Source organism: Mesoplodon densirostris, chromosome 14 (genome assembly GCF_025265405.1).
Source record: "Mesoplodon densirostris isolate mMesDen1 chromosome 14, mMesDen1 primary haplotype, whole genome shotgun sequence".
In the NCBI taxonomy this organism is placed as follows: Eukaryota; Metazoa; Chordata; class Mammalia; order Artiodactyla; family Ziphiidae; genus Mesoplodon; species Mesoplodon densirostris.
In genome coordinates this window covers 29,974,369-30,001,929 of record NC_082674.1, presented here as the reverse complement: position 1 = coordinate 30,001,929, position 27,561 = coordinate 29,974,369, and the positions used below count along the sequence as shown (strand labels likewise).

General features: G+C 38.7%; 2 protein-coding genes across 7 annotated transcripts; one reads left to right on the top strand and one right to left on the bottom strand.

The window, feature by feature from the left end:
- Window positions 1-8: 8 nt before the first annotated feature.
- CEBPZ (CCAAT enhancer binding protein zeta) lies at window positions 9-22,006 on the top strand. The gene is made up of 16 exons (XM_060117067.1): window positions 9-204; window positions 3,393-4,882; window positions 8,949-9,180; window positions 9,727-9,916; window positions 11,334-11,422; window positions 13,903-13,956; window positions 14,502-14,604; window positions 14,714-14,782; window positions 16,499-16,565; window positions 17,657-17,751; window positions 18,196-18,253; window positions 18,568-18,755; window positions 19,145-19,234; window positions 20,655-20,716; window positions 20,818-20,899; window positions 21,691-22,006. Exons 1-16 carry the CDS (start codon window positions 49-51, stop codon window positions 21,825-21,827), a joined length of 3,162 nt encoding a protein of 1,053 aa, XP_059973050.1. The 5' UTR covers window positions 9-48; the 3' UTR covers window positions 21,828-22,006.
- Window positions 6,914-27,561, bottom strand: CEBPZOS (CEBPZ opposite strand). Of its 6 annotated transcripts, XM_060117071.1 has the most exons (6): window positions 27,517-27,561; window positions 24,098-24,213; window positions 23,005-23,049; window positions 21,867-21,951; window positions 14,769-14,809; window positions 13,653-13,969 (listed from the first exon to the last, which is right to left on the bottom strand). In XM_060117071.1, the coding sequence occupies exons 1-4, from the start codon at window positions 27,543-27,545 to the stop codon at window positions 21,869-21,871; spliced, it is 273 nt and encodes a 90-aa protein (XP_059973054.1). In that variant the 5' UTR covers window positions 27,546-27,561; the 3' UTR covers window positions 13,653-13,969; window positions 14,769-14,809; window positions 21,867-21,868. The 6 variants fall into 6 exon arrangements, with proteins under 6 accessions (XP_059973052.1, XP_059973055.1, XP_059973056.1 ...); XM_060117069.1 differs by lacking the exons at window positions 13,653-13,969; window positions 14,769-14,809 and adding an exon at window positions 6,914-8,054; XM_060117072.1 differs by lacking the exons at window positions 13,653-13,969; window positions 14,769-14,809 and adding an exon at window positions 13,204-13,642.

Here is a 27,561-nt window from a genome sequence, read left to right as displayed (position 1 = left end):
GGCCAAGCGGAAGGAAGCTTTGGGCCGTGCGCGTGAGCTTTGCTTACCATGGCGGCCGTTAAGAAACCTTTGGAGTTCCACGCCAAGCGGCCCTGGCTCCCGGAGGAAGCGGTGGAAGATCCGGACGAGGACGACGAGGATGCTAACGATGAAGCCGACGATGGGTTCTCCCTGCAGGAGGTGTTACGCCTTGGAGGCACCAAGGTAATGGCCTTGGACTCCAGGAGAAGGGAGACACAGGCGCGTGGAGTGGTCCCGCGAGTGGCGCGAGCAAGTGGCGAGGCAGCCCCCGAGCTGCAGAGTGGGAGGGCGTCGTGGACCCAGATCCCAGTTTCGAAATGTACTCGGTGCGCTTCCTGCACTTCTTATTTCCCATTGCTCTTTGCAAGAGAAAAGTCCTTTAGAATTGAACGTTTTTATGCCGTGTCTTTTCTTAGGATGTAGGCGTCGTCTCATTTTATTGACGTAGTATAACTGGCACTCCATCAGGTCGGAGAGGACTGACTTTTTTTTTTGGTCCTGACCTCGTGGTATCAGTGTTTGGAGCCCCACTGGTATTGGAATTTAACTTCTATTCTCACAAAGTACACCCACACGCTCAGTTTACGCCCGAGAAGCTCTCTGCGCTCTTGGAATTTACATCCTAATTAAGGCAAAGAAACAGTAACCAAACTTCGGAATACATTGTATATCAGACGCTGAGTGGAGAAAATTAAAACGGGGAAGGGGGATAATAAATGGAAGAAGCGTTACAGTTTTAAACGAGGTGATCGGGGGATCCACCCGAGTTTTCGAGCAGAAAATTGAAGGAAAGAAGGGAGTGAGCCCTTTTGGTTTTGTTGTTCCAGGAACAATAAAAATAGTGCAAGTGATGTGAGAGGAGAGCAGTAAGAAATGAGGTCAGACATGGAAGCAACCTAAGTGTCCATCGACAAATAAATGGATAAAGAAGATGTGGCATATATATACAATGGAATGTTACTCAGCCATGAAAAAAAGAAATTGAGTTATTTGTAATGATGTGGTTGGACCTAGAGTCTGTCATACATAGTGAAGTAAGTCAGAAGGATAAAAATACCATATGCTAACACATATATATGGAATCTAAAAAAAAAAAGGTTCTGATGAACCTAGGTGCAGGACAGGAATAAAGACGCAGACGTAGAGAATGGACTTGAGGACACGGGGAGGGGGAAGGGTAAGCTGGGACGAAGTAAGAGAGTAGCATTGACATATGTACACTACCAAATGTAAAATAGATAGCTAGTGGGAAGCAGCTGCATAGCTCGGTGCTTTGTGACCACGTAGAGGGGTGGGATAGGGAGGATGGGAGGGAGACGCAAGTGGGAGGAGATATGGGGATATATGTGTACGTATAGCTGATTCACTTTGTCATACAGCAGAAACTAACACAACATTGTAAAGCAGTTATACTCCAATAACGATGTTTAAAAAAAAAATGAGGTCAGAGAGGTAAGAGGATGGGCTTATGTTCTGAATTTCATGGGAAACCTTAGAAGATTTGTAGCAAATATGTGACAGAGCTTTGCTTTTTATTAAATGTTTTGTTTTCAGACTAGACTTTCTGGGCAACATGGAGAGGGGGAGGGGGAGGATGAGCAATTAGAGGCAGGAGAAATGCAACTTACCGGGGCAGATTCAGTTTGCTCTGTACTTGGGTTGTATTTAATTTTTGAGTACATAATATATGCACATGTTACGAAAAGGTTTGTTTTGGTTTTTGCTTTGTTTTGTTTTGTTTAGAGGGGGGTACAGGATGAAAAGTCGTCTTTCCCACTTTTATCTCCAGCCATGCAGTTTCCCTTCCAGGAAGCAATTATTTTTGTGTCTTCTATATCTTCCAGACAGACACACACACACACACACACACACACCCCTATGTTTGTTATTTTTTACACAAAAGGTACCATACTATATAATATTTTAAATCTTTTTTTTCTTACTGTTTTATTAGAGATCCCTGCACATCAGTATAAAGTTCTGTCTTTGGTTTTATGCCCATAACATCATTTTCTTAATTTATCTAACTAGCCATTTATTGTGGATATTTAAGTTGTCAGTCTTTTGCTATTTTAAATAATGCTTCAGTAAAAACCTTGAACATATATATAACTTTTTCCACATTTGTAAGTGTATGCATAACCTAAATTTATAGAAGTGGAACTGCTGGGTCAAAGGATGTGTCTTGTATTTTGACTGAAGTTGACAAATTGCTCTCCATAGAAGTTGTGCCAGTTTACACTTCCATCAACCATTTAGGAAAGTGCCTTTTCCTCCACCCTTTCCCCAACACCACCTGTCTTAATTTTATCTTTGCTTCTCTGGCAGATTAAAAAATAGATGTATCATTGTGGTTCTAATTTGGACTTCTTTAAATGTCAGTGAGGTTGAGCATCTTTTCACATTTTTAAAGAACCACTTTTTTTTCTATGAACCGTTTGTTTATATCCTTTGCACATCTTTCTGTTGGTTTGTCACTTCCTTAACTGATGTATAGGAACTTTTATATTACATATTAAGCCAAATTACTTTGATATGAGTTGCCAGTTGTTTTTTCCAGCTTATTATTTGCCTTTCAATTTTTGTATATGTTTTGTGTGTAAGAGAATGATAAATATATCCATTCTTTTCTTTATGGACCCTGAGTTTTTTTTTTTTTTTTGCGGTACGCGGGCCTCTCACTGCCGTGGCCTCTCCCGTTGCGGAGCACAGGCTCCGGACGCGCAGGCTCAGCGGCCATGGCTCACGGGCCCAGCCGCTCCGCGGCATGCGGGATCCCCCCGGACCGGGGCACGAACCCATGTCCCCTGCATCGGCAGGCGGACTCCCAACCACTGCGCCACCAGGGAAGCCCTGGACCCTGAGTTTTATGTCAAATTTGGAAAGATTTTTCCCTACTCTGGAATTATTTTTTTTAATTAAAAATTTTTTTTATTTTTATTTTTTAAAGTTATTTTTGATGCGGACCATTTTTAAAGTCTTTATCGAATTTGTCACAATATTGCTTCTGTTTTATGTTTTGCGGTTTTTTTGGCCACAAGGCATGTGAGATCTTAGCTCCCCAGCCAGCAGATTGAACCCACACCCCCTGCATTGGAAGGCAAAGTCTTAACCACTGGACCACCAGGGAAGCCCCTGGAATTATTTTTTTAATTATGCTGTGCTTTCTCCTATTTATGGTTTTATTTTTCACATTTAAGTCTTTGATCTATCAAATAAGTACTTTGGGTGTAGATGGGAACCTAGGCAATACTGTGATAACTCAATTTCATGGATAATTGATTTCAAGGATATAGATATCAAATTAACTTTTGAGGTTTTAACTAAACTGTTGGATTTGTAATTTATTTTTAACTTATATTTTTATGCAGCAAGATTACCTTATGCTGACTGCTTTGGATGAGAATGAGGAAGTGGTGGATGGAGGCAAAAAAGGAGCAATTGATGATCTTCAGCAGGGTGAATTGGAAGCATTTATTCAGAATCTTAGTTTGGCCAAGTATGCAAAAGCTTTCTTAATTGAAGAAGATCAACCAGCTAAAAAACAAGAAGCCAGCAAAAAAGAAGCAAGAGTATCTAAAGTAGATAATAAAAAGCAAAGTACAGCAGAAAGTGAAAGTAAGGTGAAAAATAAGAAGAGGCCAGAACAACATTCTGATGAGAACAGCAGTGCCACAACAAAAGCAAAGAGAGATAAGCAACAGGATATCTTTGAATTTTTTGAGAGACGGACATTGTTACTTAAGTCTGGAGGCAAATGGTATGATCTGGAGTATAGCAATGAATACTCTTTGGGACCCCAGCCTCGGGATGTTGTGTCTAAGTACAAAACCTTGGCTCAGAAGTTGTATGAACATGAAATCAACTTATTCAAAAATAAGACAAATAATCAAAAGGGAGCCTCTTCTACCTGGATGAAGGCAATTGTGTCATCAGGGACGCTAGGTGACAGAATGGCAGCCATGATTCTTCTTATTCAGGAGGATGCTATTCACACACTCCAGTTTGTAGAAACTCTCCTGAACCTTGTTAAAAAGAAAGGCAGCAAACAGCAGTGCCTCATGGCTTTGGATACTTTCAAAGAGTTACTCATTACAGACCTTTTGCCAGACAGCCGAAAGCTACGGATTTTCAGCCAGCATCCTTTCAACAAACTAGAACAGTTGTCCAGTGGCAACAAGGACTCAAGAGATAGAAGACTCATCTTATGGTATTTTGAACACCAGCTGAAACACTTAGTGGCTGAATTTGTGCAAGTCTTAGAAACTTTAAGTCATGATACATTAGTAACCACCAAAATTCGAGCCCTTGTAGTGGCTCATGAGCTTCTTTGTAACAAACCTGAGGAAGAAAAGGCCTTTCTTGTGCAGGTGGTAAATAAACTGGGAGATCCTCAGAACAGAATAGCCACCAAAGCCTCCCATCTGTTGGAGACATTGCTTTGTAAACATCCCAATATGAAAGGAGTTGTGTGTAGTGAAGTAGAAAGACTGCTTTTCCGCTCAAATATCAGCTCCAAAGCCCAGTATTATGCAATTTGCTTTTTAAATCAAATGGCCCTCTCCCACGAAGAAAGCGAATTAGCTAACAAACTAATAACTCTTTATTTTTGTTTTTTTCGGACTTGCATCAAGAAAAAAGATATTGAGTCAAAAATGCTCAGTGCCCTTTTAACAGGAGTGAATAGGGCATATCCCTATGCCCAGACTGGTGATGACAAAGTGAGGGAGCAGGTTGACACGCTGTTCAAAGTGCTGCATATTGTGAATTTTAATACCAGTGTGCAGGCCTTAATGTTGCTCTTCCAAGTAATGAATTCTCAGCAGACGATATCAGATCGATATTATGCAGCATTATATCGGTAAGTACCTACTATTCCAGTGTGTGAATGAGAAGTAATGTGGTCTAATATAACGCAGTGCCCCTCTGTGGGGCAATAGAAAGACTTAGAAAGTAGGATTTTTGGCCCCTCTCAGCAACTTGGTATTCACCAACTTTGAGTCATTTAATCTTTGGTTCCCTGTTGGGCATCTGTATTACATGTTTTGAATACGTCATTTATTATTTTTTATTTTGAGAAGTCCCCATCCTCGGTCCTGTATTTCTTTCCTCCTGTCCTTCACACAGCCATTTAGTCATTCATTCAACAAGAATTTTTTGAGTGTCAACTATGTGCTGGGCACTATTCCAGAACTCAGGATATAGCACAGTGAACAAAATTGGCACCTCTAGAGGCACTTTCGTTCAAATTGGGGAGGACAAATGGTAAACAAGAATGTTTTTAGATAGGAGGGTTGGGGGTTGCAGTTTTGGAATTTTTTTTTTAATATTGGGATTAAGACTTTGGTACTAGATTTACTGAATTTTGCAACTGTCCTGCAGTGCACCCACTGAGGGCTGATATTTTGAACAGTTTGTACACTTGGGAACTGTTGAAGTACACCAACAAGCTACGTATTTCCTTCTAATTCGTTTTTCTAATTTTACATACATATATCTTGTGAGAAACGTAACATAGTGGTTAATATCTTGGACCTAAGCTACATGACCTGGATTTGAATACCAGCCATTAGCTTGCTGTGTAACTTTGGACAAATTACTTAATCCTCGTTAAAACCATACTGGTAGGGCTTCCCTGGTGGTGCAGTGGTTGAGAGTCCGCCTGCCGATGCAGGGGACACGGGTTCGTGCCCTGGTCCGGGAAGATCCCACATGCTGTGGAGCGGCTAGGCCCATGAGCCATGGCCGCTGAGCCTGCGCATCTGGAGCCTGTGCTCTGCAACGGCAGAGGCCACAACAGTGAGAGCCCCGCGTACTGCAAAAAAAATAAATAAATAAAAATAAAAATAAAGTAATAAATACTTAAAAACTTTTTTTAGTTTGGAAAGACTTCCAAGGCTGAAAATGTAGAGATTTTAGGGTTAGGTTTTTTGGTAACTTTTGAGGGTCATAAGAATTTCTAATTTTTAGAAACTGTGTGGAATCTATTGGAAAACATATATTTCTAATATCCGTTTAACATCTCAGAGTTTAACACAACAGTCTAGTATCTCTGAGGAGTACATTCCTAAACTCTTTAAATTACTGTTTGTCAAGAGCTCTCACAGATGGATTCCCTCAAAGGGCTTTTAAGCCTTTTTAAAGTATTTATTTTCTCTTCGTTTTATTAAAAATCCTTTAAATAAAAATTCCCTGATATTAGTTGAGGGATAAAAGAAATGAAGAAGCGATTTGGTTTACAAAAACGTGATTTATCAAAAACTCCAGGAACATATTCTGGGTCAAATGGTGGAGACAAGAACCATCTAAATTCTCAAGTTTTTCTTTTGATGCATAATGGAACTTATGATTTAAAATGAGTGCCAAAATGGATGGCAATGTTGAAAATTCAAATGAGAAGAGAGAAAGTGGAGTAGCAAAGATTATATGAATAACATAGACTTTCTCAGAATATCACCAATAGGTACTAGAATTGTGGAACTGACAAATGGGGAAAACTAGATATGTGAGCAATATGAAAATGCCTCACAAGGTTAAATATTTTCATTTCTGGAGTTAGTAGACAAAAATTAAAGTGCTTAGAACAAAAGGATTGATTCCACTTTTGGAGTGGTTATCTGGAGGATTGCATTAATTCTGGGTGTCCTAATGTCTGGGGGTCCAGACCATTTGGAGCATCTCTGGGATTCAGCAAACAGGATAAAGAGAGAATTTAAAAAGTGTCATATGAGATAATATCTCAGCAGCCTGCAGAAGAGAGACTTTGGGGGAGAGAAGGACAAATAATAGCTATAGTAAATGGTCAAGTATTTGAAAGGCTGTCGTGTAAAAATATAATTAGATTATTTTGTTGTGAGTTTTTTAACCAGTTTATTAACCTATAAAATTGTATATATTTAAAGCATACAACATGAAGATTTGATACATGTATCCATTGTGATGATTACCATAATCAAGTTAATTAACACATCGATCACCTCACATACATAGTTACTACTGGGGGGAGGGGTTGAGAATGCCTAAGATGTATTCTCAGCAAATTTCAAGTACTCTACAGTATTATTAACTATTATTAACTATTCACCATGCAACTGAACGCTTACACCCTTTGACCAACATCTCCCCATTCCCCCACCTGCTACCAATCTGTTCCCTGTTTCCATGAATTTTTTTTTTAAGATTCTACATATACATGACATTAGAGTAGTTGTCTCTCTTTTTTTACTATGCATAATGTCCTCCAGGTTCATACGTGTCACAAAAAGGGCTTCCTTCTTTCTTGTGGCTGAATAATAATCCATTGTGTGTATATACCACATCTTCATGATTCATTCATCTGTTGACACACACATAGGTTGTTTCCATACTTTGGCTATTGTGAATAATGCAGTGAATGTGGGAGTGCAGATAGCTCTTTGAGATATTGATTTCATTTCCTTTGGATATATGCCCTGAAGTGGCATTGCTGGGTCATATGATAGTTTTATTTTTAATTTGTTGAGGAGCTGCCATACTGTTTTCCATAATGGCTGTAGCAATTTATATTCCTACGAACAGTGTACAAGGGTTCCATTTTTTCCACATCCTTGTCAGTGTTTGTTAACTCCTGTCTTTTTTATAATAGCCATCCTAACAGGTGTGAGTTGATATCTGTTCATGATTTTGATTTCCATTTCCCTGATGATTAGTAGTGTTGAGAGCCTTTTCACATACCTTTTGGCCATTTGTGTGTCTTCTTTGGAAAAACGTCTATTCAGGTCCTTTGCCCATTTTTAAATTGGATTATTTGGGAGTTTTTTGCTATTGTATGAGGTTCCTAATATATTTATATTAACCATTTATCAGATACATGGTTTGCAAATATTTTCTTCCATTCCATATGTTGCCTTTTCATTTTGTTGATGGTTTCCCTTGTGCGGAAGGCTTTTAGTTTTATGTAGTCCCACTTGTTTATTTTTGCTCTTGTTGCTCATGCTGCTTCAGAAGGCAGTAGTAAAATTGATGGTTGGAAATTACACAGGAGCAGATTTCAGCTGTGGATAAAGAAGATGTTTTCTGGCAAAAATGAGTTGTCCAAAATTGGATTGTGCTCCTAGAGTGAGAGTGAGCAATCCTCAGTCACGAGAGATAGTGAACAAGCACTTGCCATGGAATGAACCACTTACTCATTCAACAGATATTGAGTGCTTATTAAGTGCCAGGCACTGGGGTTACAACAGTGAATAACACAGGCACAGTCCCTGTTCTGTTGGACTTTGGGGGAAAAATAGAGAAAGGAAACAAAAGGTGTTAAACTATAAAGAAGATAAACGTGGGACTGAGATAGAGAATAATGGAGGAACCTATGGATGTGCAGACAGTTGGAGAATAGCATTCTGGGCACAGAACAGTGTATAGGAAGGATTTACACAGGTAGTACATTGAACAAGAGATTCTCACAATTCAGTTTTCTACTATACATGTACAGTCTTCACTAGAGCCATGTGGAGGCAGCCTCTGGTCACCCAGCTAGTAGGTAGTGATGCAAGGATAAGAACCCTGGTCTAGTTGACTGCTTTCATAGGTCAGTTTTCACTGTTTGGTTTTGGATTAGCCTTCCATGGGCAGTTCTTTATCTATATGAAAAATTATACTGTTAGGGCTGTGCCCTGTTGGTCTAGAGAATAGAAAACCACTTGGAAAAGAGAAAAGAAGCCACACACTAAAAAGAAAGTCGTGCTCCTGTGGCTTTTCTTCCCCCTGGTACTCATCACTCTTTCTATTCTGGTCATTGACTTCCATCTTACATCTTAGGGCAGAAATGGTCTCTTGTTCTAAAATAAGCAGCAAGGTTATTCCTGACTAAGATGAGGTTAGTAGTTGCCTCTAGTAGTTGCTGGGTATGGGGATGTTTTATGAATAAACGCAATCTCGTTTCTCTTTTGCAGGAAGATGCTGGATCCGGGGTTAATGTTGTGTTCTAAGCAAGCCATGTTTCTTAACCTTGTCTACAAGTCTCTGAAAGCTGACATCGTGTTGCGGAGGGTGAAGGCTTTTGTGAAGAGGTTACTTCAAGTTACATGTGAACAGATGCCGCCATTCATATGTGGAGCTTTATATCTCGTGTCTGAGATCCTTAAAGCAAAACCAGGTTTAAGAAGTCAACTAGATGATCCTCCGGTATATTTTACAATTGCTCTTTAAATCGAGTGGGTTCTGCAATATATTTGGTATTTTTCTTCTTTCCTTCAGTGACAATAACTTACTTAGTTCTCTGGAGCAGAGTGTGAGTCCTGGAATTAGACTGACCTGGATTTTAGTCCGAGGTGTACAGTTTACTAGGTGGGCATGTTGCTTCACCCCTTTACACGTAACAAACTACCCTAAAATGTGATTATATGAGATAGTTACAGAGCTAATAGATCACTTAAGCCTATCTCCTCAGTTGTGAAATGGACATAATAGCACCTACCTCGTAGGGTTATTTACAACAACTCAAAAATTCATTTGAGGGCTGAATGCTTTCAAAGTCTCAGGGATTCTTGGCTCAAAACTTAACTCTGTTACATTTAGGAATAAGAATGTGGCCTACTCTCACTCTAAGTTCCATTGATGGAACTTTCACATTTCATCAGAATTGCAATAAACAAATCTTTAAAACTACTTCACGTAATTGAGTACTCTTCCCGTTGATTAACCCAGATTCATTAAACCATTTTTTTTTAGGAGTCTGATGAGGAAGAAAATTTTATTGACATAGGAGATGATGAAGAAACAGAAAAATTCACTGATGCAGATAAAGAAACAGATACAGATACCATGAAAAAAGTTGAGATGGAAGAAACTGTGTCTGAAAGTCATGTGGAAACCAAAAAGTTAGAGTCTGCTTCTTGGGTGCACTTTGATAATTTGAAAGGTGAGTGTCTTAAATCTTTAAATTATTTTCTTGAATTTTTAAACTGAGGAACTGGATTCCCCTTTAATCTTAATAGAAATTAATATTATACCATTTTAGAAGTCCTCAATATTGCTTTATTTTAGATGGGAGCTCTCATAACAGATATAATTAGGATCCTAGAAGTAAATTTTTAATATAATGAATCACTGACTTATGAACAGTACTACAGATAATAAATACATCTTTTAAAATAACTTAAATCTTAGAAATTAAAGCAGATACGTTTTGGAGCTGTGAAGATTTAGTGAGAAAACTGTGGCCATGTTAGATGCACAGTAGATCTCTTTTCCTTCAGCTGTAAGTGTAATAAGTTTATACTTTTGAATGAGTTTTAGTTTCTTGATCTTTATCTGTACATGTAAAGGCCCCCTGCATGGAACATATATGAAAACAACACGTGTGTACACAAAGTTTGATATACAAACAAAGGTATTTGGTTACATATTGTGAATAGTGTGGAACATGTGGTTACTTTGTTCAAGCATCATGTTTACCCTCTGTATTTCCTTAAAGTAATGTTTTAGGATTGAAAACATTCTTGATATAGAAACTATGTTTTCCATACACACAAACTGAATTAAGTCTATTAATAGACTATTAGAGCCAAAAGAAATCTTAGAAATGCAGGCTTTTCATTTGAGGCTATAAAGAAAAGCACACTAGCCTTGGGGATCAAGAAAGGTGCCAGACCCATTTCTTCAAACTTGTTGTGGGACTCTTGTTCAAATTATTTCATCTCTCTGAACTGTAGTTTGCTTGTGAAGTATAAAAGAGAAATATGGTACCCACCAGGAAGTTTTTAAAAGAATCCATCAGTTGCCCTGAAGGCTAAACTGGGAATAATCCTTTAGAAGGATGACAAGCATGTGCATTGTGAAGTAGACAGTTCCTTGTGTGTTCTAAAGTTTCCTTGTTTTAAATTTTCTAATCCAGAGTTGCTAAAAACATGAAGAAGATAATATAAAACCTGTTCCAAGTGAGACTTACTTCTGGGCATAATTTAATGACAAACATTCAGTGTACTCTAAAGCTCCAAAAGAATTTAGACCTGTTTCATCTTCAGGTCATTTGTCATCTTAACACTTATGACCTAATTGACCGAGAAATGGGTACCTATTTGAAAAGAGGATAAATTTTGAAGGGGAGCTTTTAGTAGTTGGGATAAATATGCTGCCTGGTTTACTCAATAACAAATGCTAGCTTAGGTACCAAGATAAATTCTGGTGGCTTGGAGTTTTTATTCTAGGTAGGATGCCTGGCTAACTAAAAATGCTGATACTTAATAATTGTCAGTGACAGCATTGATCCCGGTGGGTGTAGTGACCTCTTGGGCTAGGAATAGAGCATTTGATAAACACTATATTTTTGTTCTCAGGTGGCAAACAGTTAAACACATATGATCCATTCAGTAGAAACCCTTTGTTCTGTGGAGCTGAAAATACAAGTCTTTGGGAACTCAAAAAGGTAAAATAATTTCAAATTGTCTCTTAATTCAACTGTGCTATATATTTGCCCCCATGGATTTAACACCTTGAAGTTTCCATTTTTCTTGTAAGTGATAAATATAGGAGTTTAGTTATTTAGACATTAATTGGCAGAAGAAAGCAATTTGAAGTATGTTACCTGGCTGTAATGCCTTATAACCAATATTTCTGTTGCCTCTGAAAAACATTAAATTTACACATTTCTATATTCACATGTAGAAAATCTTAAATATTGTGCATGCAAAAGAAGGATGTTATACATGGCTATAAGTAAATTTTGCTTTTTGTAAGCACACTATTGCATATAATGGCTCTGTAAAATGGATAAATTTTGCTTTATGCATTAGATATCTCTGAAAGGTTTTGTGATAATAGAACTTTTTGCAAGCAAAGTTACTTTTTAAATATGTGAGAGGAACTCATATTTCTAATAAGCTTTCTATGATATTTTTGCTAAAGCAAGTGTCTACCCATGCAGACTCCTGTGGGTCCCTGACACCTTGTAGCGAGTCTGCAAGGTCACAACTACTTTCATAGTGATACCAGGACATTATTTGCCTTTGTCACTATTGACAGTGGCGCTGATGGTATTAAAGAAATGGATAAAACTGCTGGTGCCTTAAAACAAATACAGACAGTAGTACCAAGCTGCACTCATGGGCATTACATTCTTCATTGCCATATACTTGGAGAGAGGGGAAAAAAGCCAGTATCACATAAGAATGATGAGGCAGGAAAAAATGTTGATTTTATTATCTTGACTCCAAAGTACATACATGTCTTCTTAATGTTCTATGTGTATATATAACAAGAACACATAACACACTCTGCTGCAGACCTAAGTATGAGGGTTGTCTCATGTCTCAAGGAAAAGTGCCTGTGTAGTTGTTGGAAACGCAGCTAGCTGTCTGGCTGACAGGCTGGTCACTCAGACTTGGGTATTTGGGAGATATTTTCTTGAAAATGAATGACGTGAACCTGTTACTTCAATCAAAACAGCTGACAGTATGTGTTGTCAATGATAAAGTTCAAGCTTTTTTTTTTTTTTTGTGGTACGCGGGCCTCTCACTGTTGTGGCCTCTCCCGTTGCGGAGCACAGGCTCCGGACGTGCAGGCTCAGCGGCCATGGCTCACGGGCCCAGTCGCTCCATGGCATGTGGGATTTCCCCGGACTGGGGCACGAACCCGTGTCCCCTGCATCGGCAGGCGGACTCTCAACCACTGCGCCACCAGGGAAGCCCAAAGTTCAAGCTTTTAAGCAAAGGTTAAAATTTTAGAACTCCTGTAACCACCATCTTGAGCTTAACAGTTTCTCAATACCTTTTCTGACTGAAAGGAGTGGTGATACTAACAATGTGATTTTTGTGATATTGAATGAAATGTGACCAGCATTTGGAAGAATTGCATAACTCACAAAGTCAGTATTTTCCATATAACTAATACACAGTGTTATGAAGTCAAGCATGGATAAAAGATCCATTCACTGTAGACCAGTTAATTTTAAGTAGCAAGTACCAAAAGCTGATTGATAGGGTTTCACATTCCACACTGCAACTAATCTTCAATTTTGATATAGTATCAAAGAAAAAAACCCCACAATTATGTGAAAGACTATTGGTTAATCCTCTTTTTTCCAACTATATATCTGTGTGAAGCCAGATTTTCTTCATATACTTCAACTAAAATAACATGGAATACAGAAGCAGATATGAGAATCCACTGTCATGTTAAACCAGACATTAAATAGATTTGTAAAACTGTAAAATAATGCTACTTTTATCACTAATATTTGTTCTGAAAAAGTTATTTTTCATTAAACATTATTTATTTATATTAATATGTAATAGGTTTATTGTTTTTTTTTATTTTTAATATTTATTTTTGGCTGTGTTGGGTCTTTGTTGCTGTGCATGGGCTTTCTCTAGTTGCAGCGAGCAGGGGCTACTCTTCGTTGAGGTGCACAGGCTTCTCATTGTGGTGGCTTCTCTTGTGGAGCACAGGCTCTAGGTGCACGGGCTTCAGTGGTTGCAGCACGCTGGCTCAGTAGTTGTGGCTCGTGGGCTGTAGAGCGCAGGCGCAGTAGTTGCAGCTCACGGGCTTAGTTGTTCCACGGCATGTGGGATCTTCTTGGATCAGGGCTCGAACCTCTGTCCCCTAGGTTGGCAGGCGGATTCTTAACCACTGCACCACCAGGGAAGCCCTATTGTTAATTTTAAATGAACTATAAGTGTTTAAAATTTTTCTGTTGTAATTTCTAATAAGGTAAATATCAATAGACATATCCCACTTAAATTACGGAAGCTCTTGAGGTCCTTGATTTTTAAGTATATAAAGTGTTCCTGAGACCAAAATTTTGAATCACTCTTCTGATGTATCGGCTTAAGTTTCAGTTTTTTGGATTTTCTTAAATAATCTGCAACTGTGGTAGGAGTTGACCTTATTTCACATTTTTCTTTTTAGCTTTCTGAGCATTTTCATCCCTCTGTGGCCCTTTTTGCAAAGACTATCCTTCAGGTAAGTCTCAAATATTCAGAAGACAAGAAATTAAAGAAAATAAGTAATTCAGTTTTAGATAATAATTAGTCAGTGTTTACTAGATAGAATCGTGTACATTTTTCTGCTGTTGTAAAGGAGCAATGACTTGTTTGATACAGAGCAGCAGATAATTCTTCCCACTCTGAGATGAATGGAAATACAGGATATTACAAAACCACAAGAGTTATTTACTACATCCTGGCTTTGCTCCTGAAGAAAGATTGCCCTCCCCTTTCCCTTTTGTCGTGTTTGCCAGTCGGGGTTTGGTTCCTGGTTAATGGTTAGATAACCTACATAATACTATTTGACTATTCATAAAATCAGCAGTGCATTGTAGAATATGTATGAGTGTGTGTTTAATTTCTTCAAGAAAAGAATAACATGCATGAGAGGGATATTTGAAGGGTCTTTTGTTGCATATTTGTGCCTTCAAAGCAATGTAATAGATGTTTATGCTTTTCTTCTTGTTTTTTCTCTGGATGTATATATATATAATTTCTTAATTCCCTCCCCCTACCTTTCAGGGAAATTATGTTGAGTATTCAGGGGATCCACTACAGGATTTCACACTAATGAGATTCTTGGATCGATTTGTATACCGAAATCCAAAGCCACATAAAGGCAAAGGTACGCTTCTATTTGATGAATTTTTTTGTTTTCCCTGTTAATATTCAATAAACAACATGAGCATATATAACTAGGTTTTACATTACACTGTCTTGATTTTACATTTCAGAAAACACAGACAGTGTTGTGATGCAGCCAAAAAGAAAACATTTTATGAAGGATATTCGTAGTCTTGCTGGTAAGTATAAAGCCTGGACGGTTGAACCTGACAACAGTACAAGTCAGTAAGATATAAATTGTGTTATTCTTTGCTCTACTTTATCAGAATAAAACATAAGCACCAGAGATATTATCCATCTTTGTTGCCAAGATTGGTATGCATTTTCAAGTTTACTGAGATTGGGCCTTTTTTTTTCCCAGAAAATTTCAAATATATCCAAAGCATATATACACAAGTGATATGATGGACCCTCCCCACCCCACCCATAACCATCACCCATCTTCAACAATTAGCATTTGCCATTCTTTTTTTTTTTTTGCGGCACACGGGCCTCTCACTGCTGTGGCCTCTCCCACCCTGGAGCACAGGCTCCGGATGTGCAGGCTCAGTGGACATGGGTCACGGGCCCAGCCGCTTCACGGCATGTGGGATCCTCCCGGACCGGGGCACAAACCCGTGTCCCCCGCATCGGCAGGCGGACTCTCAACCACTGTGCCACCAGGGAAGCCCAGCATTTTCCATTCTTGTATCATCTATAGGTAAAGCTATAGCTTTATCAGTGACACTACCCCCGCCACCCCCCATATATAATTACCTTTTACAGCTCAGACCGTTTTAAGCTCTCTAATGGGCTTGGCGGAAATACCCACAACAGATTTTGTCACAGAGCCTCATTTTAAACTTATTTCAACAGGTATTTAGTACCCATCTTGTGGATCTAATTCTGCTTTTGTATTCACAGCAGGTATTTCTTTACATACTAGATCCCAGCTCCTTTTTTTCCCCACAGTCTAGGGTTCAGTTACAACTTATAAATCATTTAATTTCTAATTGACTTATATCACAGAGGTCCAGAGACATAAAAGGACTTGCCCAAAGTTAGAGTTGGAATCAGAAGCCAAATACTCTTTCAGCCAAGATGAGCCTGAAATTTTTATTCTGATGAGGAAACACTAATATATTGTAGTTCCTTATTCTTGTTTCTTAGTTTTTCTCAGTATTAAGTTAAATTGTGGATACTTCTGTGTTTGCTTCCTATTCCCAGAATGGCAGGCATTGTTGTCATTTTTCCAAGGTGAAAAATGATGAGTTTAAAGTGATTATTAAGAGAACTCTTCTGAGTCTTTGTTTCTCTTGAAATTTGGATCCTGGATGCAATTGGAGGACAAGAGAACCCTGTTCTTTCACTGTGATGCACTGATGGCTACAAACTATCGTAGCCGATGAAGTTTCAAATGTTGGGTTTCCTCCAGACAGACTTTTCCAGAGGTTGTCCTTCGCACTATAAGATGCCTTCTGTTCAGGGACTTCCCTGGTGGCGCAGTAGTTAAGATTATCTGCCTGCCAGTGCAGGGGACACGGGTTCAAGCCCTGGTCTGGGAAGATCCCACATGCCGCAGAGCAACTAAGTCTATGCACCACAACTACTGAGCCTGTGTGCCTAGAGCCTGTGCTCCGCAACAAGTGAAGCCACCGCAATGAGAAGCCCACGTGCCGTAACGAAGAGTAGCCCCTGCTCATCGTATCTAGAGAAAGCCCGTGCGTAGCAATGAAGACCCAACACAGCCAATAAATAAATAAATTTATAATATGCCTTCTGTCCAACTTCCTCACATTATGAGACTTTAGAATCTTTAAGATTCTAAAGAATTATAGGTATTCTGTATTTTGTCTTAAGAGCTTGAATAACATAAAAAGAATTACTTAAATAAAATTCTTAACTTGTTTTCCTAGTTAACAGTAAGGAGTTCCTTGCAAAAGAAGAAAGTCAAATACCAGTGGATGAAGTGTTTTTCTACAGGTAATATATTTAATCTGTTTCATTTGGAGAACTGTTAAATTTAAAATTTTTAGATTCCATAAACGCTTTGTTAACATAGGCCTATCTTGAAAAGGGCGAACGATACGTCAATCCATTTTTGTGAGGGGAGTTTAGAAATGTCATTTTGCTAATGTTAAGATATCTAAATGAAACTAAAACAAGTAAATTTGAGGGTTTTGTTTTTAATAATTTAGCATAAATTTTGTTTTAAAAACCTTGACTTTGAAAAAACTTTTTTACTCTAGTAATTTTCTTACAGGCTTAAATCTGTAACTCGTGAGTTATTTGTCCAAAACATGGCTCTGCATAGAATTAGCAAAATTCACTGCACTACTATGGAGATAAGTCCTAAACCTACTACTATTAAAACTAATACCTTGTAATAGTAAAGGAACCTTTTTTTTGCGGTACGCGGGCCTCTCACTGTTGTGGCCTCTCCCGCTGCGGAGCACAGGCTCCTGACGCGCAGGCTCAGCGGCCATGGCTCACGGGCCCAGCCGCTCCACAGCATGTGGGATCATCCTGGACCGGGGCACGAACCCGTGTCCCCTGCATCGGCAGGTGGACTCTCAACCACTGCGCCACCAGGGAAGCCCCTGGTTTGCTTTTTTTAAAAATTTTTTGTGTAAAGAATTTTGAGGCTATGATCCCATCTGCAAAATGCTAAGTTTCACTGTACCCTGATAGAAGAAACGGTCTAACTGATAAAATATTGTGATTACAGGTCATTTAGAGCCACAGTTTCTAATATTCAAATACTTGTATCATTGCAATCGTGCTAATGCTAAAACAACCTTTTACTGTGCCATTTAATTAAGATGAGTTAAGGTGTTTTTATGAAGAACCAAGCCTAAATCATTGAAATTTACTATACTTCACATTTCAAAAGTTTTCAACTGTTTTGAATTCAAAAGTATTTTTTCTATAATAAATACAGATTTTAGTGATTTATATCCACCTGAGTTAACAGCTTTTACACTTGTTTGTGACACTGGCCATAGGTGCTTTGATTATAGTAAAATGGACCCTATGATAAAATTATCAAATATATAACATGCATTTTATTTTAGGTATTATAAAAAAGTTGCTAAAGTGAAACAAAAACGGAATGAAGATGAAGAAAGTATAGAAGATGTGGATGATGAGGAATTTGAAAAGATGATTGGTAATTTGTTTACCTTTATAATCCAGTTAGAAAAATTTTATTGGAATTTAGACTGAAAATAAAATGGGAAATTAGATAAGCTTACATTGAGCTCACATGTTGCATATCATATTACACCTACTAAAAATAAGCACATAAATAGTTCTAATGGAGTAAAAAGGTCTGCAATTGCTAAATATTGTTTTATTTGATATTTTCCCTCTTTCCATAAAATAACTGTAGAAAGAAGCTAAAATTAACTGGAACACATTTAGTTTAGGGATTTAATTAAGGTCAGCATATTGTTTAGATTAATAAAACACCAGCAGTGTCAAATGTATATCATTTTGCTGTTTACTTATCATGAACAGCCAAATCATGATGTGTTGATTGATTCAAATATAAAACATGTCAACTTTGTTATTCCTTGCTACATCTCACAATTTGTATATTGTTCTCTGGCAGACACGTTTGAAGATGATAATTGTTTCACCTCTGGAAAGGATGACCTTGACTTTGCTAGGTAAAATACTTTTCTTCAATTTTTTTTCTTTAACTTCCCAGCATTTCTCAAATTATTGTCCCTCGGAACAGTGGAGCACAGGACTATGTGTTGTATAGGAGAAAGGTATTAGGTATTAAAGGAAGTTTGGGAAGTGGACACAGTACTTTCATTTTGGACCTTTATAATGCCTGTTAGTATATTAAATAAAGGCTCTGAGCCGTCTGTAACTCTCCTTTGACTTCTGTTAACAGCCTAATGCCCTGCTGGTCACCAAAACATAACTTGAGAAAACAAAGTCCTCTTTTACATTTCAAGTTTTTGTTTTTCTTCAGCAACATGAAGAAGAAAGTAAAAGGAGCTAAGGATGACTTAGAAGATGAAGATTCAGAAGATGAGGACCTTGGTAATTTGGATGATGATGAAGTTTCCTTAGGAAGTATGAATGAAGAATTCAGTAAAATTGAGGAAGATGGAGGAACATTTATGGATGTGTTAGATGATGAAAATGAGGGCATTCCAGGTAAACTTTTAAAAATATAAGACAAACAAACTGGAGCTTTCTTCCTCAGCATAGGCTAGTTTTTCTGTTGAAGGTTTTTTAATATTACCCTGTATTCAGGTTAATACTCAGATCAGACAAATTTAAAGAGGACCTTTTTTCTCCTCTCATTTGAAACTGAAGGGTTTTTTTGTTGTTGTTTTATCAGCAGTTGAGTTTCTGTTTTGGGCTTTTATTTAATCAGCAATGAGGCTATCTGTGCTATACCTGTCGAGCTGTTATATTGCCTTTTTAAAATGTTGGTAATTTGTAGTTTTTAAAAGTTAATCAGTATTAATCATCATAGCCCTATAGCAGTTCTACTGTTTTCTTAAATTGCTTAATAACAGCGGGGGTTTTTTTGGTAACAGAACTTGATGATGATGTCAGCTTCAAAGTCAATAGTAAGAAAAGCAAGAGAAAAGGTGCAGATGATTTTGACTTTGCTGGGTCATTTCAAGGTAAGAAAATGTATTGAGTCTCTTTTAAACCTAAGCAATGAGCATGCAAAAGCTATTGTTCATTATCATTTTGGGAAATTAACTTTTCTAATGGATAAGAAGTCTTAAACATATTTTTAATATATGAAAAATGTTGTTTCTCAAATCCACCTTCAATTATTTTTTCTTCCCAAATTCACTCCTCTCATTTAAATAGCTCTAGATCATCATTTCATTCATGTTTAAACCATTCAATAATATGTAAGCCATGGATTTTCCATAGACACCTGTTGCCTTTTTCCTTTTCTCTATCAACTCTTATCCTTCCCACTTGACCCATCTAAAAACCCATGCTCTTTATTAACTTCATTTTCCTTTTTTAATGAGATCTGCCATTTTGCTGCCATGACAAAATGATTATAACCTCAAAAATATATTAAACAGGAATTTTTAAAGTATATGATAACAGATTATATCTTTTAGTGTAATTTCTATGGTGCTAATAAAAGGAAAAAAGTACTATATCAGGTGACAATATTAAGTTTTTGATAAACATGTAGAAAGCACGATAAATGTTTTATGACGAATTTTATTCCAAAGTGGCTCTAGTAGAGACATGGATGTAGAGTTTTAAGTATTGTTTCAGGTAAAGTGAAAATGGATAAAAGCAATATTTTTAGTTAATATAGTTTTAGTGTGAGTTAAAATGTAATAAACATTAATGAACTTATTTAGAAAACAGAAACAGACTCACAGGCATAGAAGAAAAACTTGTGGTACCAAAGGGCAAAGGAGAGGGGGATAAATTGGATAAACAAGGCCCTACTGTATGGCACAGGGTACTACATTCAATGTCTTGTAATAAACTATAATGGAAAAGAAAAAATGTAATAAATATTAAAAATAGATATTTTACTATCTTATCTATTTTGAAAGGTTTATATGTTTAGAATTATAGGGGAGTTTTTTTTAAAGAACAGGTTTATTTTGAGTAGTAAACAAAACTCCATTTATCACATAATAAACAAACCTGCCATCAATTTCTTCACAGTCCAAAGAACAAAACCTCTGACTTAATTAGAGTTTACACAATCTTAAATAGTCTAAAATCCATCCATGTCAACTTTGGACTTTTAATCTTGCCTTATACTACGAAATAGGGCAAACTTTGATCGATGGTCAAATCTGAAAGACAAGACGACACTGTTGTCATCTGAACGGTCCTATTAGGATATTAACTTAAAAAAAAACCTTTATACTAACTTTTAAGTTATTTTTCTGTCTTTAAATGCCAGCTACCTAATGATACTAGAAGATAATTGTAATTGTGTGTTTTAACCCAAATATATATATATTTTTAACAAAACTATGTTGAAGATTATATTTATCCAAAATCATTGGATTTACAATTTAATAATCTAGACTTATACTTTTTTTTAAGGACCAAGAAAGAAAAAGAAAAGAAATTTCAGTGACTCCAACCTATTTGTAACTGCTGAAGAGGTAATGCTAATGTACTGCTTTAAGCAGTTGGCTATTCTATTGATACATTGTTTTTTAAGTTTCCTAATACATGCATCCCCCCCTCTTTTTTTCTTTTAAAGTTTGGCCACCTGTTGGATGAAAATATGGGATCCAAGTTTGATAACATTGGCATGAATGCCATGGCTAACAAAGATAATGCAAGTAAGTAACTTGAATTTTTATTTAACTTCGAATTAGGTTAACTAACTTAGGCTTTAACTTAGAATTTCTGAAAATCTGAATATTTTTGGAGGACCTTTTTTTTTTTTTTTTTTTTTTTTTTTGCGGTACGTGGGCCTCTCACTGTTGTGGAGCACAGGCTCCGGACGCACAGGCTCAGCAGCCATGGTTCACGGGCCCAGCCGCTCCGCGGCATGTGGGATCTTCCCAGACTGGGGCACGAACCCATGTCCCCTGCATTGGCAGGCGGACTCTCAACCACTGCGCCACCAGGGAAGCCCTGGAGGACCTTTTTATAGTAAGAAGGGATAAATATGGTTCCTTACAACCTGAAAAGAATGGCTTTTTCACCTCTGTCTGCAGAGCACATGGGATTAAAAAGTATTTATACTACAGAAAAAAAAATACAGCCTACAAAAGTTACTTTTTTTTTTTTTATGGAGGCAGGCTATTTTTATATAGTATGAATTTGCTAAGTAACTTTATAAATACTTTATAGGCATTTTAATTATTTCTGATATTGATAGTTACTGGCTGCTCTTCTTTCACCAGTAAGTGTTCAGGGGAAATAAAATCTTTAGAGCATTTGTTCCTTTGCTGTAAACAGTAAATCTTTGATGATAAATATGGAAGGAAAGCAACAACCAAGGAGGGGTTTGCGTAGTGGATGGGAAATGACTGTAGGTCATGGCAGACTGGAAGTTCCTGTTAGGATGTTCGGTGGGGCCTCCAAGGGTCTACAATGTGCTTATCTTTTTTCTCCCTCCTCAAAGGTCTCAAACAGCTTAGGTGGGAGGCTGAACGCGATGAATGGTTACACAACAGAGATGTGAAAAGCATCATCAAGAGGAAGAAAAATTTTAGAAAGAGGCCAAAAACCACTCAAAAAATTAAAAAGCAAAGAAAATGAGTGTTTTCTAAGTAAATTACAAGTTAAAGTTCTACTTACTCCTAATTTTTGCTGTTCAGCCATTTTTCTTGATCTTGCTCTCTGATGCCATACATTCCAGAGTGTTCAATGGATTTGTAATAAACTATAAATAGAAATAGCTGTCATTTATGAAATCATGTAAAAGTGTTAAAATTAAACTATATTGAAAAAAGTCAAGCTTTTTTCCCCTTATTTCTACATGGTAAAATGAAAAAGACAATAGGATACATGTGTTGTATATAAGCTCTAGCATCTCTGCTAATCATTGTAATGAACACTATTTACTAAGCATTACTTTATACCAGATACTGTGTGAAGTAATTACATAATGTGATCTTGTTTAATCCTTAACAACAATTCATGAGATGGGCATTATTTTTTTTTAACATATTTATTGGAGTATAATTGCCACACAATGGTGTGCTAGTCTCTGCTTCATAACAAAGCGAATCAGCCATACATATACACATGTTCCCATATCTCCTCCCTCTGTAGTCTCCCTCCCTCCCACCCTCCCCATCCCACCCCTCCAGGCGTTCACAAAGCACCGAGCTGATCGAGATGGGCATTATTATCTCTACTTGACGGAGAAAGAAAAAGCTCCAAGAAGTTCCGCAAAACAGAGATTGGTTTTAAGTTTTAAGCTGTGGATTTGATTCCATCACACTCAGATATGTCTCATTCCAAAGTCTACATTCTTTTTTTTTTTTTGCGGTACACAGGCCTCTCACTGTTGTGGCCTCTCCCATTGCGGAGCACAGGCTCCGGACGCGCAGGCTCAGCAGCCATGACTCACGGGCCTAGCCGCTCCGCGGCATGTGGGATCTTCCTGAACCGGGGCACGAACCCGTGTCCCCTGCATCGGCAGGCGGACTCTCAACCACTGCGCCACCAGGGAAGCCCCAAAGTCTACATTCTTAACCCACTGGAAGAATTAAGAATCCGGCCCATTAGCTGGATTAACCCATTGGCTAACTGGGATGAGAATTTTCTCCACTGTGTTCTCAGGAGTGAAAATAGAAATGAACAGTATTTTCAGAAACTGGCATCACAAAATTAAAAAGTCATTTAGCCCTTAATTGGTCATAAAGAAACAATTTATAAAGGTTACCTGAAGAAGTTTTGTACTCTTAATTTCACTTAAGGAAAAACATACCTTCCAAGATGAATGGGAATTTCTTGCTCATTGTTTGCCTGAAATCTAAAGAAAAGTCTTAAAATTAGGCATGATTAGAAATTCATTGTTTTAACACATGGAGCCATACTTTAGTGCTAGCTTTAGGGTCTATAAGATAGGAATCCTATAAATTTGAAATTTGTGTTAAAGTCCTTGGTAATCCAGGAACTATCTTTTTAAATAGGGTGTAAATTGCACTTAAACCTTATATGTAGCCTTCCCTAGTTATTTTGGAGTTTTTAAAACTTGGCCTATATATATGATGTAATTTATTTTGAAACGGTATTTAAAAGCAAATTTTCAGTGTTAATGTGAAATTCCCTTGTGTAATTTTATAAATTGTTTTTATGGATGCCATTTTACCTTGTTAGAGAATTATACATAAGACTTCACCCAATTTTTGAAGTGATCTTAAACTTTACTTTGCTTTTAAATACCATTTGGATGTTTTCTTTTATACTCTTCCATCCTTTAAGAAGGCAAATGACAAGTTTCAAAGATGGCCACCACCCCAGGACTACTATTCCCTGCTTTAGGGAAAGAGAAAGTAGCACCTCCTGATTTTAAAAGTTGAGGGCGCTAATATAAAATTTCCCCCACAAAATGACAAAGCACTTTTGGTGATGGCCAGTGGCATGGGAAAGGCTTTTAGTGGCTAGTATTGATGCAGAGGAAACACTCTCCTAGCTTGAGAAACTGGTTACTTGACAATTCAGCTATGCTACCTCTTGCTTTTTCAGTCTTACCAAACAATGAGGTGTAATGGGCAGGCTGGATTTTTTCCATCTGTGCTCCCAAACTAAGCCAGACCAGGACACTGCTCTATGCCCCCCATTAGTAAAATCCATGGAAGTATGAAACATTTTCCCTAGTCTACAAACATTTTTTTTTTTTTAGGGAGAAGAGTCATTTATTCTATAATAATTAACACCTAGCTTCTTCCCCTTGTGCCCATAAAATGGCTAATATCAATACACTGAATCTGAAAAGGCAGTTTCTCTAAAGAAGCCATTGAACCTAAAATGCATTAGCAAACTGTACATCCCCCTACTAATTTCTGAATTATGATTACCTTGGCTTGTGTTCATCTTTTTAAACAAAAAATATGCTCCAAAAACGCCCACAAGTTCAGCTACTAAAACTCCTTTAAAGATCTTCTTTGCCAGTGGATCCATAGTACGGGCCATCCTAAGTTAACAATAACAAATAAATGTAAACCTGAATAAGCATATATAAACTTAGTACCACTTCTATAAAAATAACTGCAATTCATTCCCATACTTTGAATGATTATATAGGAATAAAACCCTAAAGTTGGGCTTCCCTGGTGGTGCAGTGGTTGGGAGTCTGCCTGCTGATGCAGGGGACATGGGTTCGAGCCCTGGTCTGGGAGGATCCCGCGTGCCGCGGAGCGGCTGGCCCCGTGAGCCACAATTACTGAGCCTGCGCGTCTAGAGCCTGTGCTCCGCAACGGGAGAGGCCGCGATAGTGAGCGGCCCCCACTTGCCGCAACTAGAGAAAGCCCTCGCACAGAAACGAGGACCCAACACAGCCATAAATAAATTAATTAATTTAAAAAAAAAACCTAAAGTTACCATATCCTTAGTTGTATTAGACATGTCTCACTTTCCTAGTTTTCAGCCTCCATGCCTAAGGGGCACAAGTGAACCAAAGACATGACTGGAGAAAGCACAGCGCGGAGACAAAGTGGAAGGCATTGTGAAAGGAACTAACAGTTTATGGAACTGAGATTTTTAAATTGCCTAAGAATATAGAATGGTGGGAGTTAGGGTAAAACTTTTTTTAGCTGAACTAGGAATTAAGTAAGATATGATCTAATGGGCACAATATGTGAAGTTCTTTATGAAGTACCCTACAAAAGTAAGGTTATTCTGCAAGTCGTTGTACATGTTTTATAGCTAGAAGTTTTCATTTATTTATACAACATACTGAACTATGTGCCACAGTTCTGGGCATTTTATATAAAGTTGAGCAATAAACTGGTTCTTGTTCCTGAGGAGCTGCTATTCTAAGTTTTTTCAAACTAATTACGTCACCCAAAGGGCTTGTTAGAAATGCACATTCTTGGGCCTCAGAGAGCAATTCCCCAATCCCCAGGTTCTGATTCAGCAACTCTAGGGTTGGTGCCCAGTAATCTGCCCTTTTGCAGGCAACTCCAAGTGACTTTTATACGAGAGGCCTCTGGACCACATGAGGGGAACACTGACCACCATCACCCAGTAAGTGGCAAAACTAGACTTCAAATCTTGATTCTCTTCCTATAATTAAAATAAAAGCCAGTCAGAAGGAAGGGCTTAAGTCTTTATTCTCTTTCACTAAAGCAAAAGCCAACAAGGAAAGTGCTATATAACAAGTGAAGAAAATAGCATATATGACTTACTGAATATATGAAATGTAAACCCAAGTTTTTTTTTTTTTTTTTTCTTTTGGCTGTGCCCAGTGGTATATGGGGATCTTAGTTCCCCAACCAGGGATTGAACCCGTGCCCCCTGTAGTGGAAGTGCGGAGTCTCAACCACTAGACCACCAGGGAAGCAGCTAAACCCAAGTTTTTACTGTGCCTCAAAGTCAGGAAGGATAGGAGAACCAGTGGTTTTTTTTTTTTTTTTTTTTTAAAGAGAATGTAAGATATCTCTGTACCTTTTTTTTTTTTTTAATTTATTTAATTAATTTATTTATGGCTGTGTTGGGTCCTCGTTTCTGTGCAAGGGCCTTCTCTAGTTGTGGCAAGCGGGGGCCACTCTTCATTGCGGTGCGCGGGCCTCTCACTATTCTGGCCCCTCTTGTTGAGGAGCACAGGCTCCAGACGCGCAGGCTCAGTAATTGTGGCTCACGGGCCCAGTTGCTCCGCGGCATGTGGGATCCTCCCAGACCAGGGCTCGAACCCGTGTCCCCTGCATTGGCAGGCAGACTCCCAACCACTGCGCCACCAGGGAAGCCCGAACCAGTGGTTTTTAAACTCAGGATTTCAACACTGTCCTGTGTATGCTCTGTAACACTCTTCCGTTCTCCGTGTGAGGTGGCACCTCCTCTCTAATACTCTACAGCCCCAGCTCTCCCACTCATTCCATTCAATTTTAACTCCTTTTTGCAATGTCTGAGGATGGGCGTAATTAAATACCTTACTTTGGTAGGACTATCCTACTAATATTGTAACCAGGTGTCCCTCCCCCCGACCCAGCCCCCAGATTCCCTTCTCTCATTTTGATAATGTGATCACCCTGGGGACTAAAAGATTCAAACTTTATTATTCTTACCTAAGAGAAGTGAAGTGGACGGAGTTAAAAAAGAACTTACACATAACCAAGAGGCAGTGAGGGAGTGGGAGACTTGTTTTGCTTTGTCTACTACTATGCTGTACACAACTGACAGGAAATAAGCCATGATCAGTACAGGGAGCTCTCCTGGGGTTATCTTTAGTGTTCAAAGGGTGAAACACAAAACAAAACAAAGCCTGCCTGCAGCCAGATCCACAGTGCAAGGACTCCAAGTAGAATTTTGTTTTGTTTTGTTGGCAGGGAGAGAGGCTAAGGGTTCAAAAAACAAAGTCCAAATAACTGTATAGTAAAGCATTTACCTTTCTTAAAAACGGATATACATACATTTTACATTCCAAGTCCCTCAACTTCAGAAAAGGTTATAATGACTGATAAAACCCATTTGATAAAGACCACCAAACGCATAGCCATCCACGACAGTTAGGTTACTAACGGGCAGAGGCGGAGTAAGACTAGACAAGATTTTGGAGAAAGATGGAACTCAGGTGAAGTTTAAAATAAAGCAGTCCTCTGATGGGCTCGAAGAAAAGCAGGGCTGTGTGTCATGAGGTTACATCACACTGGGCTGAGAAGCTGACTTAGGGTGCACAAGCTTAAGACAAATGTGCAATGTTGCGTCCGAAAACCCCTCGTCTATGCACCAAAGCTGGAGATCGACGCGGCTCAGCCTCTCCAGGCTTTCAAACAGCAAGGTCTTTCCTCACACTCCAGATGTGGGACAAGGTCTCCCTGCTACGACCCGGGTTCAATTAACAAGGGCACTTTTTCCAGGTTCCCACGGTCAAGCGCCAAGCAACCACCGACGCCTCCGAGAGTGGCCTCGGGCCGACTACCCGCGCTCCTAAGCCCCGCGCGGCCTCCGCATCTCCGGTGCCCCGGCTCCAGCCAGCTCCCCAGCTCCCCCGGTACCCCCACACACCCGGCTTCTCCCCGCCACCCGGGCTCCCAGCCAGGCACCGACACACGCGCAACGCAAGCAGCACTGCCCGGGTGCCGCGCCAAGGTCATTGAGCGACCCGGAAACATTCGGGCCGGGCCGGCGCCCCTCCGGCGGACGGATACAGTGACACCGAGTGTTCTTCGTATAGCCCCAGAACTCTGCCGAGGTCCCCCCAAAAGCCTGCTCTGCTCCCCGCTCTGAAGACCTGCCAAGGGAGGCAACTGAGCGAGAGAGACCCGCACGCGTGCCTTACCTGAGGCGCGTACTCGCCGGGCTGCGCATGCTCCAGGGCTGGCAG